Source organism: Lagenorhynchus albirostris, chromosome 11 (genome assembly GCF_949774975.1).
Source record: "Lagenorhynchus albirostris chromosome 11, mLagAlb1.1, whole genome shotgun sequence".
NCBI lineage: Eukaryota > Metazoa > Chordata > Mammalia > Artiodactyla > Delphinidae > Lagenorhynchus > Lagenorhynchus albirostris.
Window position 1 is genome coordinate 89,912,474 of NC_083105.1, and position 21,106 is coordinate 89,933,579.

The 21,106-nt window shown below is 35.6% G+C and overlaps 1 protein-coding gene across 7 annotated transcripts in view; it reads right to left on the reverse strand.

Moving 5' to 3' along the window:
• PIK3C2G (phosphatidylinositol-4-phosphate 3-kinase catalytic subunit type 2 gamma) overlaps nt 1–21,106 on the reverse strand; it is a 360,629-nt gene that overhangs the window by 228,905 nt on the left and 110,618 nt on the right. For 4 of the 7 annotated variants that reach the window (XM_060166784.1, XM_060166785.1, XM_060166781.1 and 1 more), the window contains 3 exons: nt 20,774–20,888; nt 12,542–12,672; nt 5,065–5,253 (listed from right to left, as the gene is read on the reverse strand). In XM_060166784.1, the coding sequence (XP_060022767.1) occupies nt 5,065–5,253; nt 12,542–12,672; nt 20,774–20,888 (435 nt within the window). The remainder of the gene's footprint in view (nt 1–5,064; nt 5,254–12,541; nt 12,673–20,773; nt 20,889–21,106) is intronic. The other 3 variants (XM_060166780.1, XM_060166782.1, XM_060166783.1) reach the window with 3 other exon arrangements.

Below are 21,106 nucleotides of genomic sequence, written 5' to 3' on the forward strand. Positions count from 1 at the left end.
CACCATCATCCATCACTTGATTACTTGGTCAGATGTGGAAGTTATAACTGTCTACCTTTTCCATATTCTACTCTGCCTGCTTACAATGCTAGTTAAGAATGGCTTTATCATACATTAATTAATCTCTACAATAAAGAATATAGTGGTTTGGTGCAAACATTTTTGTGGAACATTTTTCCAAGGAAACTGATTTTGAAAGCTAAGGCACTGCCTATTAAGTATTGCTCTTTTTCCTGCAAAACAATAATTTCACATCATGTAGGATGGCAAGTTCTGGTACCTTGTCAAATTTTTATTTAAGCTTCTGATGTAATCCTCTGATGCCAATTTAGAGTTACTATTTTTAAATGAATACCTCCCTTGAACTGCCTTCTAATTCCTTGGGTAATTTCTGCTTATTATTAGCAGTTGAATAGTTGTACCTGTGCACCAGGGTTCAAGAAAACAGCAACCATCTGCCAAGAACTACAGACCTTAGCCCTTGGTCTCTGGTATTCTGACAGTACTGCCTTCTCTAATGGAAGTATCAGTACCTGGTGAACACACTGCTAACACTCAGTCATGGAAATATTAACACCCTATGGCCCACACGAGCTAAATCAAATCTCAACATGTCTCTGGCTAAAAATAAGCCAAAAGGAGGTGGTGAACCTTCAAACAGGATTAAGTAATCAACAATAGCAAAAATTTTCCAAGCTAGAAATGGAGCACACCAGTTCTCAGGAGGTTAAGCCATTGAAAAAATAAGACTATTCAAAGGAGAAAAAATACAGACCTCTGAAGAACTCACCCTGACAACTCACTTAACAAGCATAAACTGTTTGTTCTCAGAGAAGTCAGCTTTTGAATTTAGAGAAGTTGAAAGGTTCATTTCTGGAAACAGTTTGTCCTCAAGTTTTTTAATAGTTCAGTTAAACTGAGAGTGGGAGTCATAGGATAAGTACAATGGAAATACTCCAACCTTTTCAGTGACCTGTTTTGATGCATGATAAGGAACTGTTCAATGTGTAAATAAATCCAGTTTCTACTAAGTTCCCTGAATGACGCTTAATAAACAGCTCTCTACTTTGAAACCAGTCCCTATAACCTCTAAAAATCTGGTTATTCAGAAAAAAAGCAATTACACAGTGAAGTAGAAACATCCAAGCGTAAGACAGTAAGTACTGCTATTTACTATAATCAAACTACTTTAGGATAGTTTTATTTACATATTTAGTATGTAAACAAATAGTATGTATTTATGTAGGAAGGCTGTAAGTCATAGTGTTAAGACTGCAAGCTCCAAATCTCTGGATTTAACTCTAGCTCCTTAACTTACTAATATCAGTTGGGCAACTTAACCCCAGTAAGCCTCAGTTTCCTCAATGGTAAAATTGAAATAATAATAGTATTTGCCTTAAGGTTATTGTAGATAATAAAACGAGGTCGTATTAAGGAGCACTAAGTAAAAATCTGATCTTTATATTTAAAACATTAAGTGAATCAAATAGATGTTCAGCATCTCTTTAAGTAGAGAAGGCTCCTATAAACAGAATTATGCTTAGTTATCAGAAATCAGAATATTGAAGTCCATCTAGTGAATCCTCTTATTTTATAAGCAAGAAAACTAATCAGTATTACAGGCTTCATTCTGACAAAGATTTTTGTAAGAAATATTACATGAACTTAACAAAAAATATTAGTTAACAAATTTAAATGTCTTTAAAATAGACCAAGGTACATTTTAATAAAACAATAATAAGTTACCCCCCCTCAAAAAAAACCACCAGTTAATGCTTTAGAAACTTTAGAAAGTTGTCCCATAAGAAAATTATGCTTTAGAGATATAGTCATAGTTTTTACCTTTACAACTACTCTTTAAATATTTTTAATAGTTTTATAGAGATATAAATACCATACAATTCACTCAGAGTGTACAATGTAATGATTTTTAGCATGTTTCTAGAGTTGTGGAGCCATATCACAAAAAGAAACCTCATATCCATTGGCACTCGTTCCCTATTTTCCCTCTCCTCTAGCCCTAGGTGATCTCTAATCTACTTTCTGTCTCTATCCATTTGCCTATTCTGGGCATCTCATATATGGATCATACAATATGTGGTCTTTTGTGACTAGCTTCTTTTGCTTAGCATGTTTTCAAGGTTCATTCATGTTGTAACATATGTTAATATTCGTTCTTTCTTATTATTGAATACTGCTACATTGCATGGATAGACCACATTTTATCTATCCATTCATTAGCTGATGGCCATTTGAGTTGTTTCTACTTTTTGGCTATTATAAATAATGCTGGTCTGAACATTCATGTAGGAGTTTTTGAGTGAACCTGCTTTTTATTTATCTTGAGTATTAACTAGGAGTGGAACTGTGGGGTCATATGGTAACTTGATGTTTAATATTTAACAAACTGACAAATTGTTTTCCAAAGTGGCTGCCCCATTTTACATTCCCTTGAGCAATATATGAGATTTGCAATTTCTTCACATCCTTGCCAATGCTTATTGTCTTTTTGATTATAGCTATCCTAGTTAGTGTAAAGTGGTATCTCATTGTGGTTTTCATTTATATTTCCCTAGTGGTTAATGATGTTGAGCATCTTTTCATGTGCTTACTGGGCATTTGTATATATTCTTTGGAGAAATGTTGGATCCTCTGACTATTTATTTATTTAAAAAAATATTTATTTATTTGGCTGCGCCTGGTCTTAGTTGCAGCACATGGGATCTTCGTTGCCGTGTGCGGGATCTTTGTTGCGGCATGCGGGATGTTTTAGTTATGGCATGCAAACTCTTAGTTGCGGCATGTGGAATCTAGTTCCCTGACCAGGGATCGAACCCGGGCTCCCTGCATTGGGAATGGGAGTCTTAGTTACTGGACCACCAGGGAAGTCCTCCTCTGACCATTTAAAAATTGGGTTATTTATTGTTTTGTTATTGAGTTGTAAGAGTATTTATATATTCTGAATACAATTCCCTTATTGGATATATGATTTGCTAAATCTTCTCTTACTCTGTGAATTGTTACCTTCACTTTTTTTTTTTAACCTTCACATTTTGAGCCAAATTTCTATGAGCTAATCAGTTCAGGAATGACAAAATAATAATTGTGCTAATATTCTAAGACTTACTTGAGCCAAAAACAACTGGAATTTAGCAAAAAATTTTTGTAGATATTGGCTATTCTTATCTATCTAAATCAGAAAAAGATGTTAGGAGTAAGGTGGAAATGAGAACTTATTTTTTTCCAGAAAGTTCTTAAAACACAAGTATGAACTGTAAATAATTCCAGTGAAACCAATCAATTGTTAATTGATTTTCTTATCATAGCATTATTTCATTAATTCATTCACCTGTACAAGGAGATGTAGGAAATAAAGATAATTGATGATTCCCTCAAATAATATAATTTAAATATTAAAATAAAGTAGTATAAATAATCATAATGTATTTTTGAGAGTGACTGAGTCAATATTGAGTAATTACTATGTCCCAGGTATTATTAAGCCCTTGAGAAACAGAAACACTATGATGAACTGTTTTGCCTTAACTAGCTCTCAGTCCAATATGGGCAAATTACATGTTTCACATGTTGCATGTAAACACATTGCAATAAAATGTAATTAATAAAGAAACAAAGCACTGTACTAGGAAGATGTGATCAATTTTACCTGGCAAGATCAAGGAAGGATCCACCTATAAGAAGCCTTATAAAAAGGGGAAAAACTGCAAGCTCAACTAAAAGAAAAATTCTATATCTATCTATCTGTCTGTCTATCTATCTATCTATCTATCTATCATCTATCAAGGAAGAGTGGGCATCTGGGCATGCAGTAATTAATGGAAGACATCAGAAAACTGAAAAAAATATTCAATGTAAGAGGCACAAAACATGTAGGATTTTAAGATAATTTGTAACTTTTTTTTTTTTTCTTTTTGTGGTACGCGGGCCTCTCACTGTTGTGGCGTCTCCCGCTGCGGAGCACAGGCTCCGGACGCGCAGGCTCAGTGGCCATGGCTCACGGGCCTAGCCGCTCCGCGGCATGTGGGATCCTCCCGGATCGGGGCACGAACCCGTGTCCCCTGCGTCGGCAGGCGGACTCTCAACCACTGCGCCACCAGAGAAGCCCGATAATTTGTAAATTTTGAGCTTGGAAGATTGAGCGGAACCTATTAACGCTTACAAATAATAGAAAAAGAAAACACTTTCTCTCCCTTTCCCATGCTAGAAGTTTTATAAAAGACACACATTTTAAAATAAACCTAAATTAATCCTTTGAAAAGTCCTTTGTGTCACTTTCTCTCCCTCCTTTCTCTTTCATCAGGATCTTGAGAGAGAATTTAGAATAGAACTGGGTGTCACAATTCTTCTCTGACTCTAGAGATTGCAGACTTTCTTCATGGCATCAGTGAGCTGATGCCATCAAGACAGACTTAAAATATCTCTTCTTGTCTTTGAATATGAAACAGAAGCCAAGGAAGAGCTGCTTCCCCAAACCAGAGCCAGACACCACACTTGTTCCCTCATGCTTCTCCTTAACTAGAAGATGACGTCATTACCCCACCAGATCCCCTACCCCCATGCATTTTATTCTGAGGGAAGATCTGAAGAATATTTAAGGGATAGCTTTTCCTTTTATTCTTGTCATCATCATTGGCTTATTAACTGAAAACCTACTGTAAGCAGAGTATTTTGCCAGGCTTTGCATGTTTCAGTAGTAAAAGATATTGTTTTAATTTTTAAGAACTCTTTTCTTTTGAGAGGGGGACAAGTAGAGAATTTTATTTTTCCCTATTCAATTTTTTTTGTTGTTATTTCTGTAACAGCAAGCAGACTCTCCATTTAGGATACTATGGCCATTAATTATACTTCAAGATTAGTACAGAAGACACAATTATAGTTTAGTTTAAAATTTATATTCATAGTTTACATTTATCTAAATTTAATATTCATAGCTACTGAAATTGGAAACAAACGGAATTGCTATTGAATTAATCATATAGTCCTACAGCTTTTCTCTTCAAATTTTTCTCATTAGTAATGTCATGCCTGTCATGCAATTCTTACCTGGAAGTCAAAAGTCCAAGTGCCTCCAAAGGGTGAGAAAATTTCCATCTTCTCAAAATGGTATGCATTTCCGAAACAGTTGTTTCATCCCATCCAGGGGCACTACCCAGGACCAAAGGAAGGGAGCAATTTTCATTATTGCAGTAGAGGCGATAAAACCATAAGTATCTTCTCTTTTCCTCAGAGAGTCTGCAAAACCAGATTGGAAACTATAATTTACTGGAGTTTGCTACACTAACAAATGTTTGCTGTAAATACACAGTACAAAATGTTAGTCTAGTTCTTGGACTTTTATTTTAGTTTATTTTGGAAAACAAGTCCTTTATCTTTTGGGGACAGTTTGATAGGTTATTTTATCAACTTATTTCCCACTAAATTTATTTTTTTATAGAAAAGTAAAATGAAATAAACTTCAGTTCAGATAATTCACATTTATTTTTCCTCACTCTTATGCTTGCCACTTTTTTAAAACAGTCATTTTGGTTGGCAGAGTCTCTGTCTCTTTTAAGGCAGACCAAGTTTATCTGAATCCTGCAACATGTACTACTTAGAACAAAGTTGCTTAACCATTTACTTTCTTACATTCTTTATAAATTAACTTAGACCCAAGTGGGCCTGTGGAGAAATGGCCTATTTTGAAGACCATATTCCTTCATTTCAAAGTAAGTTTCAATCAGAGTTCAGAAAACTTTTTGCCCTGAACTCCAAAAACAAAGATCTCAATTTATCCCTGGATTCTGGCTTTAAATTCTCAGAGTTTGCTGGAAGTTTGGGGTTAAAATGCCAGTGAATAGGACTTCCTTAAGTGCTCAAGTGTTCCCCTCTGGAGAGTGGTCCCAACAGAAGATTTAAGTCTAGGACAAGGGCCATTGATTCACTGACAGTTTACCATGTTTTGCTTACACTGCAGCAAAAGCATTCAAGACCATGGTTCAGCTGAAGGACAGCATTTCTCACATGACAATGACAGCTTTTCAACACTGTCTCCTCCAAACTGATACTCTGTTGCTCAGCTTAAATTAACTAAAACTCCCAAGCAGGATAATAAGAATTATTGAAAGACTTTAAATATCAATATTTCTCTACAATTTCTTCTGAAGCCATCTTCATCTGCAAAGTGAAAGAACTGGGTTATAGAGGATGATTTTTGAGGTACATTTAGTCTCCTTTTCTGTTTTGTCACTACCTTCCTCACCAGAAAGCCCTGGAAGAAAAAATTCCATAACCAACTTATTTCTATGGTATTAAAACAAGTTATATTTTCCTAACTGAATTCAATATTGAACAGTGATTTTTTCTCTTTTACCTTCTTTTATTGAAGCATAATTTACATAAAAGAGAATGCATGGCTTCAGTTAATTAAATTTTGCCAAATGCATACATCAAGTAAAAACTACACACTTTTCAAGATATAAAAGTTTTCTTATGCCACCAAAGGCAAGCACTAGTATGATTTCTTTCACTTTAGACTATTTTCAAACTTCATATAAATGGAATCATAGAGTAAATATTCTTTTAGTTATAGCTTCTTTCACTCAGTATAATGTTTTTTAAATTACCCATATTGTTGAGTGTATCAGTAGATTATTCCTTTTAATTAATGAGTACTCTTCCTTTGTATGAATATATCACAATTTGCTTATCCTTTTTCATATTTGATGGACATCTGTGTTGTTTCCTGTTTGGGGATATTATGAATAAAGCTGCTGAGAACATTTGTGTGCATGTGTTCATATGGGTGTATTTTTCATTTCCCCTAGAAAGTACCAAGGAGGGGAATGACTTGGTTGTATGTCACATTTTTGTTTAACTTTTGCAGAAACTGTCAAACTATTCTCTGAAGTAGTTGTAATATTTCACATTATCATGTGTAGGGTATGATAGAACCAACTGTACGGCATTCTTGCCCACACTTGATTTTTGCCCATTTAAAAATATTATCTGGGCTTCCCTGCTGGCGCAGTGGTTGAGAGTCCGCCTGCTGATGCAGGGGACACGGGTTCGTGCCCCGGTCCGGGAAGATCCCACATGCCGCGGAGATGGCCGCTGAGACTGCACGTCCGGAGCCTGTGCTCCGCAACGGGAGAGGCCACAACAGTGAGAGGCCCGCATACCGCAAAAAAAAAAAAAAAATTATCCAAGTCTTCAGAGTGTAATTAAAAGCATACTGATCATTTGAAAAGAAATTATACATTCTAACGGGTGTATAATTGTATCTTTATCACTAATTTGGGGAGGACTAGAACAGTCATCTTAACAAAAGGGGTTATTTTAATCAATGACATGATATATCCTTCCATTTACTGAGATTTTCTTTAATTTCTCTTAGCAAAGTTTTGTACTTTTTAATGTAGAGATGTTGATATTGTAAATAGAATTTTGAAAAATAAAATTTATTTTCTATTTTTTACTGGAATACAATTGCATTTTGCACATTAACCTCAAATGCTATGATCTTACATAATCACTCATATGAAAATAGAGTAAGTTTTATTTCTTTCTTTCCAACTTCTATACATTTAACACTTATTTATCTTGCCATAGTGCACTGGCTAGGATTTCTAGTACAACACTGAAGAGGAATATTTAGACAAATATCTTTGCTTTGTTCCCAGTTCAGGGGGAAAGCACTCATTCTTGCACCACTTAATACGATGTTAACTCTAGATTTTTCCATATATCTAGATTCAACTCAGGAGTTGAAGTCTGAGGAAGTTCCATTCTACTCCTTGTTTTGTGAGTTTTTATCATGAATGGGTGTTGAATTTTGTCAAATTTTTTTTCCAAATATTTCAAGATGGTATGATTTTCCTTGTATATCTTTTTCCATTCTTTTAACTATAATCAAGCTGAATTCTTATTTTAAAATATATGCCTGTAAACAGCATAAAGTTGGATATTACTTTTGTAATGTAGGCTAACAATTTCTGCCTTTTAATTGGGGTTTTTATTAATTTATATTTAACAGAATATTGACATGATTGGGTTTAAATCAACCATATTGTTATTAATTTTTTTGTCCAAACTATTTCTCCTTTTCTCCTGCTTTCTTTTGGATTTTTTTAAATTTAATTTTTGTCATCTTTTTGACTTTTAAATGTACTCTTAAAATGTGGGGGGTGTGCTTTCTTTCAAGATTATAATATTCTTTTTTAGCATATCACAGCCAACCACAATTAATGTTACACTACCTTATGTATAAGAATCTTAGAAAACTATGCTTTTATTTTTCTATTTCTCATTCTTATTGTAGTTGTTACACATTTTACTTTCATATATTGCAAACCCAGCTGTATATTGTGATTTTTGTTTAAACAATTATTTTTTTTAATAAATTAATAAATGTGTAAAAAATGTGTGTTTTTATTATCTACCTATTTTCTCTTTGTGGTGCTTTTCATTTATTCTTGTAGATTTGAGTGTCCATCTACTTACCACTTCTTTTAGCATGAAATATTTTCTTTAAGATTTCTTATAGTACAGATGAGCTTATAACTAACTCAGCTGTGCTTAGTTGAAAATGTTTTAATTTTGCCTTAATTTTTGAAATGTAATTTTACTGGTTATAGAATTTTAAGTTGATGTATTTTCTTTTCCCCTTTCAAAATGCAAGATAATGTTATAATGTCTTTTGGCTTCCATTGCTTCTAATGAGAAATTCTCAGTTAATGAGTAATCTGCTGAATTATAGTTGTTCCCATGTATGCAATTTGTTGATTTTCTCTAATGTGTTAGAAAAAAATGTATCTTTATCTTTAGTTTTCAGAAATTTGACTATAATGTGCTAAGGTGGTGTGTGTGTGTGCACATGCACACATGCTTGGGATTTGCTAAGCTTCTTATATCTGTGGGTTGATTTTTTTTTAAATCAAACTTGTAAAATTTTGGCTATTATTTCTTTCAGTTTTTTTTTTTTTTTACTTCAATCCCTCTCTTCTCTCCTGTGTGTCCAATACACACATATTATATTACCTGATATTGCCCCACAGGTCACAAGGCTCTATCACTATTTTCAGGTTTTGTTCTTTCTGTACTTCAACATGGATAATTTCTATGGCCCATTCTTCAAGATCACTGTTCTTTTTTTCTTCATTATGCAATCTATTAAGCTTTTCCAGTGATTTTTTAAAAAATTTAGATATTGTTTTTCAGTTCCTAAATTTCCATTTTTCTACTGAGACTTCATTTGTTCACTCATACATATCTTTTTATTTAAATCCATAAAAGTCTTTATAATAGTTGTAAAATATTTGGATCTGTTTCTGTAAACTGCTTTGCCCCATCTTGGACTATGGTTATATATTCCTAACTCTTCCTATGTCTAGCAATTATTGATTGTACACTAAACCTTTAAAATTCTGCATTTTGCTATCTTTTGAGTGTTGAATGTTTCAATTTTTTTAGTAGTCTGTTTAATTACTAGCAGAGCAGCTTGATCCTTTTGAGGCTTGTTTTTACGATTTGTTAGGCTAGACCAAGTATACTCCTTAATCTTGGGCTAGAGCACACTTACTCCTAATATGCATCTTTCTGATTTCTTTATTGAATGCTGGGGTGTGGTGATCTTTCTCTATTATGACTAGTCAGAATTTCTATGTCTCCCAGCATTGGGCAACCTCTAGAATCTACATTTATTTCACATCTCCCTGTAGCAGTTCTTTAGCAATCCCTACGAAATCTCTATCTGCTCAAGAGTAGCTTAGTACTCAACTAAATATATAAGGGGACACCAATACATATTTCTGTAGCTCCTAACATCTTCCTTTTCTCTACTATTATGCTCTGTAAATTCCAGCTGCCTCAGCATCAATAAACTCCGATCTCTGTCTTTTTTTTTTTTTTTTTTTTTTTTTAAATCTCAGCAAGACCTGCATGCTCTTCTTTAATTATACCTCCCAGATCTATGGTACAGAAAATGCCTCTGGGCTGAAAGTCACTTTATTCATGCGTTCACCTTAAGGCCTGTCTGTTCAATTTCTGAGAGCAGTTGTTTCATATGTATTTTTCTTGTGTCATATTTCTTTAATTCAGGAGGATTAGTCTAGTAATAGGTAATCTTCATGGCTAGAAGTGGAAGCATAATTTCTTTCATACCAAATTATTTTATACCTTATGTTCCAGGATTTTCTTTATATCTGACATATTCTTTTAGCTGTCATCAAGAAGGTGTTTTTCTTATTTTTACAAATATTATAGGTACATTTTCATTGAATTTCATTGAGTCTGAACTTTCTGACTGATTACATTTGATCAATTTGAAAGAAGGAATAATTAAGTCACCAACTAAATGATAAAATGTGGTATTTTGAAAATGAATTTAATCTGTTTCTAACACAAGTTTTATCACATTGAAGGCTGGTCTCCATCTGTTTTCACAGTCCAGAATGAAATTGTACTCTACTGAGCACTGATAATTGTATTTGAGTGGGTGAAACAGAGGAAAATGTTACTTATTTTATAGTATAAGTTATTCTCTTAAATAGAAACTGAAGTATAAAACCAGTTAGAAATCACTGGGGTTAATTTAAAAACACAAACCTTTAATATTTAAAGGCAGTTACTGTGCTTATTATTTGTTGGTTTTGATATTTTTTGTTTGAATATTTTAAAATTTCAAAGTATAGTATCTTTTTATATATTAAAAATCTCTCATTACAAATATATTAGCCTCTGATATGTGACACACTTGTTAAATGCAAGGTTTTATATTTTTGATTAAGGAGTATAAAAAGACGCTTCACCTAGTTAAGATGACAATAGTCTAGTATAAGAGTCTTTAAACATTTTCAATCCTTAAGGTAATTTTTATACCAAATTCTATGCAAAGGAACTTTATTCATTATAACATTTATTTTACACATATTATTTATCAGGCACAGTATAGAACACTGGAAATGTAGTGATAAACAAGACAGATAGGATCCTTGTTCTCTCAGTTCTTACAAGCTAATAAGAAAAAAACACATTAATAAACAAGATGATAATAGATTCTGCTAAGTGTGATAACATAAAAGGTAATAAGATAGATTGCAAAGAGAGTAAAACTCCATTAGGTAGGGTGATCAAAGAAGGGCTCTTTGAGAAGATCACAATTAAGTGAAGACCTATAGGGTGAGATGATTCAGTCATGTGAAGAACTAGGAAGGAGTATTTCATGTAGAGGAAACACCAAATAAGAAGGCCTTGAGATGGGAGAGGGAATATAGCACATGTGAAGTATGTGAAGCAAACTGATGTCACTGGCTTGAAGTGAATGAGGAAAAGAGTAAGACAAGTTGAAATTAGAGATCAGGGGAGTAACAAGATTACCCAAAATGGAATGCTTGATCACATTCAACACCTCAGTCTGGACGGTCTCAAACTTATTCCTCCTCTAGAAAATGACTCTAACATCTGCCCAGTTCATCAATTCAAAAACCTTAGATTCTCCATTGACTTAACTTGATTCTTTGGTTTTTTAATTGACTTAACTCCTATTTACTAATAATCATGAAGTCATGTCTTCTCAACTTCCAAATATGCTTCAAATCTAGCCATTATTCCCAGTGTCCACTGCCATCTCCCTAGTTCTAGTGACCACGACCTCCTGACTAAAATATTACATAAGCTACTCTGCTGTACTGCTTGCTTCCACTTACTTCCTCTCCAATCCATTCTTCAACTTGTAGTCAAAAGAATCACTCAAAACGATTATTCAGATCACATGACTACCCCATTCAAAACCTTTAAATAATTTCTTATTCTTGGAATAAAATGCTTTATTATGTTATATATGTATATCACCACAAATATATGTGTGTGTATATATATATACACACACACACACACACACACACACACACAGGGTTGCTTTCTTAGTTTTATGCTTTTTCCATGTTAGTAATGAGCACCATAAGCTGTGGCTTAGATATTACCAAATATTAAAGTCAAATAGTAATTACAAAGAGAGAATTAGTATTCTCTTATAATTCTTCCTGGTCTTTTTTTTTCCCCAGAGAATTACTGTTTGACAAAATTTAAGTATTCCTTAGTTACTAATTTAGTGCTATTAAAACATGATCTATTTCTGTTCTTTTTTAATCTGCCATTATAATTAAATTTTGCATTTTCCTGTTTAGTAGGACATTTTCCTGTCCTACTTGAAGGACTGAGCAATGTTTTATCACTGTTAAATGCTGATCTGTATCAGTCTCTGCTTTGTTGTTTTGAACTGAATGATCTCCAATCCTTTTATTTTTCCTTTGACCAAACAAAGTTACTAAATGCCCCAAGGGGAAAAAAAATCTTTAAAAAACCATGAAAAATTACTAATTTATTTCCTAAACATCAGTTGATCATCCAACAGGCATGATTTTAGGAAATGAAAGGAGTTACGTGGGAAAGAAGGCTCACTCTTGAAAGATATGAGTGCTTCTAGTATGACTGCTGGTATCATGAACAGCAGGCAAAATTCCCTCCCAAGAACTGGGTCACTTACAGTAAGGGAGACTGTTTCTGTGAAAGTCTGGCAATATGTTTTAAACATTCTTTTGGTGGTTCTTCAAGATCACTTCTATTCTCTTCAGAATCAAGTTTCATATATTCCCACTCAGTAGATGGAAAATCAATCTGAAATAAATAAAATGGTTTGCCATGTATCAAACACCTGAAAAATGCATTTTTAATGTAATGATTTCTATCTTAGATTTATAGAAACTAAAGTAAAATAAATACTCTATATTTTCTGTGCTTTTTATTATTTAAAAATAATTTTAAAAGAATCATTACAGTTTGGACTTGGTGTTTAAATATACATGATATTTGGCAAATCCTCAATTATTTATATAAATGGTATATAAATTAGTAGACTGTAACATTATCTTAGAAAAAATGAGAAAAATAATAACATATGAACTTTTCATACAGTTAAATGTTACATTTTTGTTTAGTGCTGAAATTACATCCTTTCCAATTTTCATTACTAAAATGTCTTTCTATTATTAAATGATGAAAATTATAGATGGTAATTATACTTTTTTCATATAATCACTTGATAAAATAAAAAGAGTTACTTTATGTTGGTCTCTACTATCTGAAATATGTGAACCACTCTGTGGACATGATAGTGAAATCTTCTCTGGTAAAGATCTGTTTCACGAGTATAAAACCAAATAGAATATTTTTGCTGTGGCTCTACAGTTCAGCTTTATAGACAGAGCTAGAATGCAGGCCTTCTTTTTTCCTGGCTCAACATGCTTTCCACTAAACCATGTTTAAGTGATAATTTGATTCTAGTAAATAAAATAATAGTTAACAAAAAAATACAGTTTCCAAGTATGTAAATGAGCTAAATATTTTACTGCCCAAAATATTTGCTTAGGAGTATCATATATTATTTTTCATTTTCATATTAGAAAATCTAAAGAATTTATTTTTCTCTGCTGAACTACCTTAGGTTGTTATCTCAGAGAAAATGGAAGAGTATTATAAGGTAGAGTGTGAGATGCAGTTTAATCTATTTGGGCTCTCATTTGAAAAAGTCAGCAATTTTATTCTGTAACCTTTGCAATTTGTTGCAAAATTTGTTTTTGGTATAAATTTGTTATAATTATCAGTTACTATTCCAACATGAAAAAAGAACTAACAGAAATGCTAAACCAAAGCAATATTATAGTAAATTTTGCCTCTTGACAGAAAGAGTAATCTTGATGCCTTGGAGAGAAGTGCCTGCAGTATTAGCATGTTACACTTTACTCTTTATGTATCCAAATGTTTTAAACACATAAAACAAAAATACTAGAAATAGTATTTAATGAGCTAATTCAATTTTATGTTGGTCCTAAGTAAAGGCAGGGTAGATGAGAAACTAAAGGTAATAGATGAGAATACAGTAGTAGATGAGAATACAGAAGCTCCCTGTGAACAATCCATAATAAATTCTTTGATATATTTCAATTATGAAAATTTTTTTTCATTTCTGATACATGAATGAGGCCCTATACAAACTGCATATCTTCATATATTATGAAGGCAAACAGTTACTGATTCTTGAGCCACTTATAGAAAAAATTAGGATTTTCCCCAATTGTTTCTTGTTCTAATTTTTCACAAGAGAAAATCACCCAAAGTATGTGTTAACGTATTTGCCCAAGAACTCTTTTTTTTTTAACATCTTTATTGGAGTATAATTGTTTTACAATGGTGTGTTACTTTCTGCTTTATAACAAAGTGAATCAGCTATACATATACATATATCCCCATATATACTCCCTATTGCATCTCCCTGCCATCTTCCCTATCCTATCCCTCTAGGTGGTCACAAATCACTGAGCTGATCCCCCTGTGCTATGTGGCTGCTTCCCACTAGCTATCTATTTTACATTTGGCATGACTCTTTTTGAATTATGGTTTTCTCAGGGTATATGCCCAGGAGTGGGATTGCTGGGTCGTATGGTAGTTCTATTTGTAGTTTTTTAAGGAAACTCCATACTGTTCACCATAGTGGCTGTATCAATTTACATTCCCACCAACAGTGCAAGAGGGTTCCCTTTTCTCCACACCCTCTCCAGCATTTATTGTTTGTAGATTTTTTGATGATGGCCATTCTGACTGGTGGGAGGTGACACCTCATTGTAGTTTTTTTTTTTTTGGGTATGCGGGCCTCTCACTGTTGTGGCCCCTCCGCGGGTTGTGTAGGCCTCCTGTTGGAGGGGAGTGGTGCTTGTGTTCTGATGGATAAGGCTGGATCTTGTGTTTCTGGTGGGCAGGACCACATACAGTGGTGTGTTTTGGGGTGTCTGTGACCTTATTATGATTTTAGGCAGCCTCTCTGCTAGTGGATGGGGTTGTGCTCCTGTCTTGCTAGTTGTTTGGGGTGTTCATCACTGTAGCTTGCTGGTCGTTGAGTGGAGCTGGGTCTTAGCGTTGAGATGGAGATCTCGCTGTTTGATATTAAGTGGAGCGCAGAGGTCTCTGGTGGACCAGTGTCCTGAACTTGGCTCTCACACCTAGAGGCACAGGCTTGACACCTAGCCAGAGCACCAAGACCCTGTCAGTCACACGGCTTGTTGTCCAAGCCACTAGAGTAGAAATGAGGTGGTAAGTGAAAAAGCAAAATGGCTTCTGCTAGCCCCACAGAGACTGCGACTGCTGTAGCGGGGCTGTGCCGCCACAGCTTGCAGTCTGCGGAGCAGTTGGAGTCACGAAGCCTTCCTGTGAGTCTGTTTGGGCCACCCGGGTTGCCCGGGTTGCCTGCGTCATGGCTGCCAGTGCCACTCTGAGCACTCTGTTCAGCTGGCTTTCTGTTTTGCCGTGCGGCCGCTGCGTGCAGCTCGGGCTCATGGCTCCTCCTGCCCTGACAGTTTGCCAACTGCTGCCCTAGAATTCTTTTGAGTACTATGCATTATGGAGGAGGAAAAGGTAAACATTAACAATTAAAATAGGGTACAATATGTATATAGCACCTCAAAGCTGTGTTTCAAGTTATTAATGGGAAACATGTGACACTTCTCCTTCTGTGGTCATGAGCCACTAAGTCTGGCCTTGGCCTCAGTCTTTTTTTTTAATGGAATGCTCCAGGAGCATTCTTTTAATGTGTGCACTGCATGTGCCATGACACCTATTTGTCAAGTGTTGAAGATATACTCCTGTTTTCAAGCAAAAACAATTATGAGGCTCTTTCTTCTGGGGTACAGGCAAATACTCAGACTCAGTCATCCGAACTTCTAATTCATACCTCCTTAAACATTTGAATATTAGCTTCTTGTGTTCCACTTATCCATCTTACTTTACTTCCTCCCTCATCCTTTTCCACTTACACTTGGCCACCACGGTTTCTACTATGACTTCATGTCTTGGAATTCCTTGAAGGAGCTGCTGTGAATGTCCCTAGTGTCCATGATCCACAACCATGCCAATAAGGTGTCCATGGGCTTGCTCAGACCCCCATGATTCTTTCAGTTTGTTCAAAGAAATGCAGCCTGACTGTAGATGTAGTTTGGATATTATAAGGCACACAAATATTGGACCATAAGTTCTATGCAGTTCAAGGGAGGGAAGGATGCCTACTAACTAGATGGCAATTGCTGTGAGTCTCAAGGAAGGAGCTGTAAAAGAGGGACCCATATAGTGGTTCAGTAGTGAAGAGAAAAGAACCTATGCTACATTAGCGCACAAACTGTACTGTGGTCTAAGGACCAGGTACCAATAATAAGACTGTTGCCTCCCCATGACATTGCTGATAATTAAGGATAAGCAGGTAATGAAATGCTAGGTAAAGGAAAATACTTTGCATGAATGAGGAGGTAAGAACTATGGTTTAAAGAGAAGGACTGCTCACACAAGAAGAAAAACTGAACATAGTGGTATCTATCAGAATTCCAACAAGCGGACCAAAGTGCTAAGTTTAGAAATATCTGTAGGTTTGATTATTGTAGTGATCAGAGGTATGGACACATATCAGTAATTTACAAATACTGTATTCCTGGTGCTATGCTAGATTCTGGGGATAAAACACTGTCAATGTCCTCAAAAATCAAGAAGTCAATGGGAAAGAAGTTCTTGAGAAAGAAATATAATGTAAATGTGTTGATAAAAATCTTATTGGCTATTATGTGAATATAGATGAAGGGCACTTAACCCTGCTTGGAGTGGAAAGAGAGGAGGGGATAAGAGAGAGATCCCTAGAGAAGGGTCCATGGATCCTAAAAGGTGAATAACAATTACAGACACTAAGCCTGAGAGATGGGCAGTAGATGGTGAAGGGAAGACGGTAGATACATTGCAGGCAGGGAATAGTATTCATAAATGCACATAAGGTAAAAGCAGGACAATGCATGTCAGAAACTATAACTCTTTCAGTGTTGCTGGAGCAACACTGTCAGTCAAGGAGTGGCAAGGGAAACAGTGGAGGGGGCTACGTTGTATTGCTCATCCTTAATTCTCTAGGTAGCGCTGAGTTCTTGAAGAGTATAAATGGGAGAGTGGCAGGTTCAGATTTACATTTTAGAAGGATCACACTTGTGGATTTTGCATTAGAGAATAACAAAACTAAAGCCAAGAAAAAAAACATCTAAACCGTTGTAACCTAGGAGGGAACTGTTGAACTAGGGCAGATGAGGTGGGGAATTGTGAGGACAGACATGAGGAACACATGGAGATAAGTTGGCAAAATATAGTATGGACTGAATATGAGTAGCGAGAAAGGAGACAAGTGAAACAGCTCAGTGTATCTGGGGGCATGAACAGACATAAATAATTCAGCGAGTGAAAGCATTCTGAGAGGATGGTGAGCTCAGTTTGGGATGTGTTGTCTTTGAAGCTGTCTACAGAATATCCAGGTGAGAAGCTAGGCAGGCACGTGCTTATATTTGTCTGAAGCTTGTGGTGTAAAGGAGTCTGAACTAAAGATACAGACTTAGAAGTGAACCTGCAAGATACTGTAAATAAAACCTTAGGAATGAATGAGACCCAGTTATTCCACTGCTGGGTATACACCCAAGATAAATGAAAACATATGTTCACACACAAATTTGTATATGAATGTTCATAGCAGCACTATTCTTAATAGCCAAAAAGTGGAAACAATCTAAATGCATATCAACTAATAAGTGGATAAAGTGTGGTATAGCTATATAATGTAATATTATTCAACAATAAAAAAGAAATAAGTACTGATATATGCTACAAAGTGGATGAATTTTGAAACATTATACTAAGTAAAAGAATCTAGCCACAAAAGAACACACATTGTATGATTCCATTTATGTGAAATGGGCAGAATAGGTGAATCTACAGAGACAGAAAGTACATTAGTAGTTGCTTAGAGTTGGGACTAGGAAGTGATAGCTAAAAGTTATGAGATTTCTTTATAAAAATGAAAATGCTCTAAAGTTGACGTTGGTGAGATTAGTTGCACACATCTGTGAAAATACTAGAAAACACTGAATTACACACTTTAAATGGGAGGATTGTACGGTATGTGAAGTATATCTCAATAAAGCTTTAATGAAATTCTCTCAGGGAGAATATATCTACCGAGAATAGCAATGGGCAGCAGATGGAATCCCTGAGAACTGGCAACAGTGGGGACTAGCAGAAGAGGAGTCCGGAAAGAAGACAGAGAAAGAATAACCAGAGAGAGTGTGAAGAGAAACCTAGGCCAGCAACAGAGGGGAAGAGTGTTCTGTAATGGGGAAGAGACAGTGCCAAAAATTGCAGAGAGAGCGCTAGTATGAAGAGGAACGAGAACAAGCACTGGATTTGGCAACTAGAAATTAGCGGGTTGCCTGACAATAGTTCAGTGTGGTGAGGACAAATAAACCAAAATATAGTGAATTTAGACATGAATGAGAAGATGAGTAAGTAGAGAAACATAAAACAAAACAAGAGCAACATTAACTAAAACAGCTCTGTTCTTAGGGCTTAAATTATGAGTCACTCTACTAGATTGTATACAGAGAAAGGGAGGAAGTTGAGGGAGGTACAGGCTGATGGAATCATATAACAATTTGTCTCCATGTCTGAACTCAGATCTACTTCACTCTATCCACTGCTTCCAGTCAGCAGCACAGCATGAAAAAAACAAGACTGACTTGAAGGAATCAAGTTCTGTAACATATATCCCTTATCATACTGGGGTGGCAACAGTGTGGCAGTAATTGTCCATCTAATATAGACAGTCAGCAAAGTACAGACCTGAAAGAAGTTGGACAGGCATAGTACTGTACAATTCTTTCATTGCACGCAGGTGAAAATAGAAGGTTAAATGACTTGTTCACAGTCATAAAGTTTACTATTAAAGAGCCAAGACTAGACTCCAGATTTCCTAACTCTCAGCCTGACCTCTTTCCCTTGAGACCCACCCTGACTCCTTAACAACACTGGTAGCAGAACTTGCTTCTAATTTCCTTACCATCTCATAATCTTTAGGTTGAAAATTCTGCTCTAAATTTAGGTGTGTGTAATTAGAGTGGTGCTGGTTATTAAGGCTTTTAACTTTAATACCTTAGTAACTCCTATTTTATTTTGTATATTTCATCATCAAGTAAAAACATCTGAGACATTTCCCTCTATGTCTATACCATTTGAAATTATTTTGTAAAAGCAGATAATTTAACGTTTTTGCATACTGTTGAATTATTTCCATGCCCTCTCTCCTTTTTTTGTAAGATAAATTCTGTCATGGCTCCAGGTCTCTGCTTTGAAATCTATGCTGCTGTCGAATGCTCGAAACTTCACTTCAGATTCCACTTCCAAGAACTGTGTTCCTAAAGCAGCTGTTCCCTTCATCTGAGAAGAATCAAGGCGAGTCTCATCTGATAGTCTCCCTTACATCCTCCACCCCACCGCTGCTGCTAAAGGCCCAGATACTCATAAATTCATATCCACAAAGCTCTGGCAATGGTCAGACTTGGAAGATTTTGGTTAAGCTCAGGTGGTTTGGATCTGGCAAGAAATAGTCTGATAAGAAATGCACTCATCCTCTCAAAGAAAGTAGCTGTCCTGTTACGAGGAAACATCTGCTAATCAGTAAGCCATCAATGCTGAGTGTTAGGATGTTGTGCCGAGATCCACCCTGAACAACCACTCTTTTTTATCATCATGTCCATGGATTCGAAGTGGATCTTTGGCTACTGTCTGGTGGCGGGGGGAACATCCTCCATCCTTCAGAGTGAAAGCCACATTTTTATTAGTGTTATTTTTCTTTACCGTTTTTTAACACCTTGCTGTCCATTTTGCTAAACTTTGTCCCTCACACCCCTCAACCCAAACCTGGCAATTTTACGCACCTCCGGACTGCACTAGTTCCCTCTAGTGTAGTGATCCTCACTGAAGGCAAATTTACCCCTAGAGATCATCTAACAATATTTCGAGGCATTTTTGATTGTCAGAACTGGGAAAGTGCTACTGGCACCTAGTGGGTAAAAGTCAAGGACGCTGCCAAGTATCCTACAATGCACAGAACAGTCCCCACAACAAACTTATCCTGTCTAAAATGTCAATAGTATCGAGGTTGAAAAATCCTGTTCTACAGAATGCTGCCCAGTTTTCCCGATGGAGATGGAAAGTCCATATTCCCTGCATTGCCATGTATGGGAGCGTCCATGCTTCAGGTATCTGATGAATCTTATCACTTATAATCACGAAAAAATGAGGAAAGTGAGAAAAAAATTCTCTGAGTAGAAAGGACCAAAGCCTGGAATCATTAACCACCTTTCATTCATGATTACAAATAGCAGAAAGTAGAGAGCCTTTAAGGAAAAAGAAAGGATTTTTGTTTGCAGTTTCTCCCCCACTATCCAGGTAATTGCTAGTCATTTAGGAAACACACAACAAAAGAAATTTTAAGGAAACATGACACAATGAAGAGGCAGGTGTGAATAAGGTACCAAGTTAATAATATATACTAATGACTGTTTTTAGACAAAGGAAAGAAAAATGAATACGTATAATGAGTAGATTCATGGCAACACTCCATCCCTCTCCTTCATGATTGTGTTTGACACAGAATGGCTTGATATTGCTATTATGTAAGCTGAGAGAAAAGTGCTTTGAGAATACTGAATGCAAAATAAAAGCAATAGAGATTTTACAAATCCCAAAAGGCTGGAGAAAGAGAAGACTATTAAAATGTGTGATCCTGGAAGAAAATTGTTTCTGTAATTGACAACAAGCTACTTATCAACCCATACTTGCTGTGTGTACTTTAATCTCATAGCCTGACACTTACCTGCAGGGTCACTGGGGATGGCTGACTTATATCCCACACTCCTGGAGCTATCAGTTCTTTGGGAGGCTCACTCTGTAATGTTGTGCTGAATAACATAGACCTGAGAATTGATTTGCTGCAAAAGACAACACACACGGACAGGCAGAAGTCACTTCAAAAGGGAAGCTATTATTATCTATAAATTTCTTTCGGAGTATAAACATAATCAGCTATTTCAGTAGCTTCATTCAGTAGCTAGAAGATAAATACAATATTCCTCAAGCCTAGGTACTGATTAGTGGTTCATTTCTAATATACTGTAGGCATGGCTATGTCCATAGACACCTACATTTA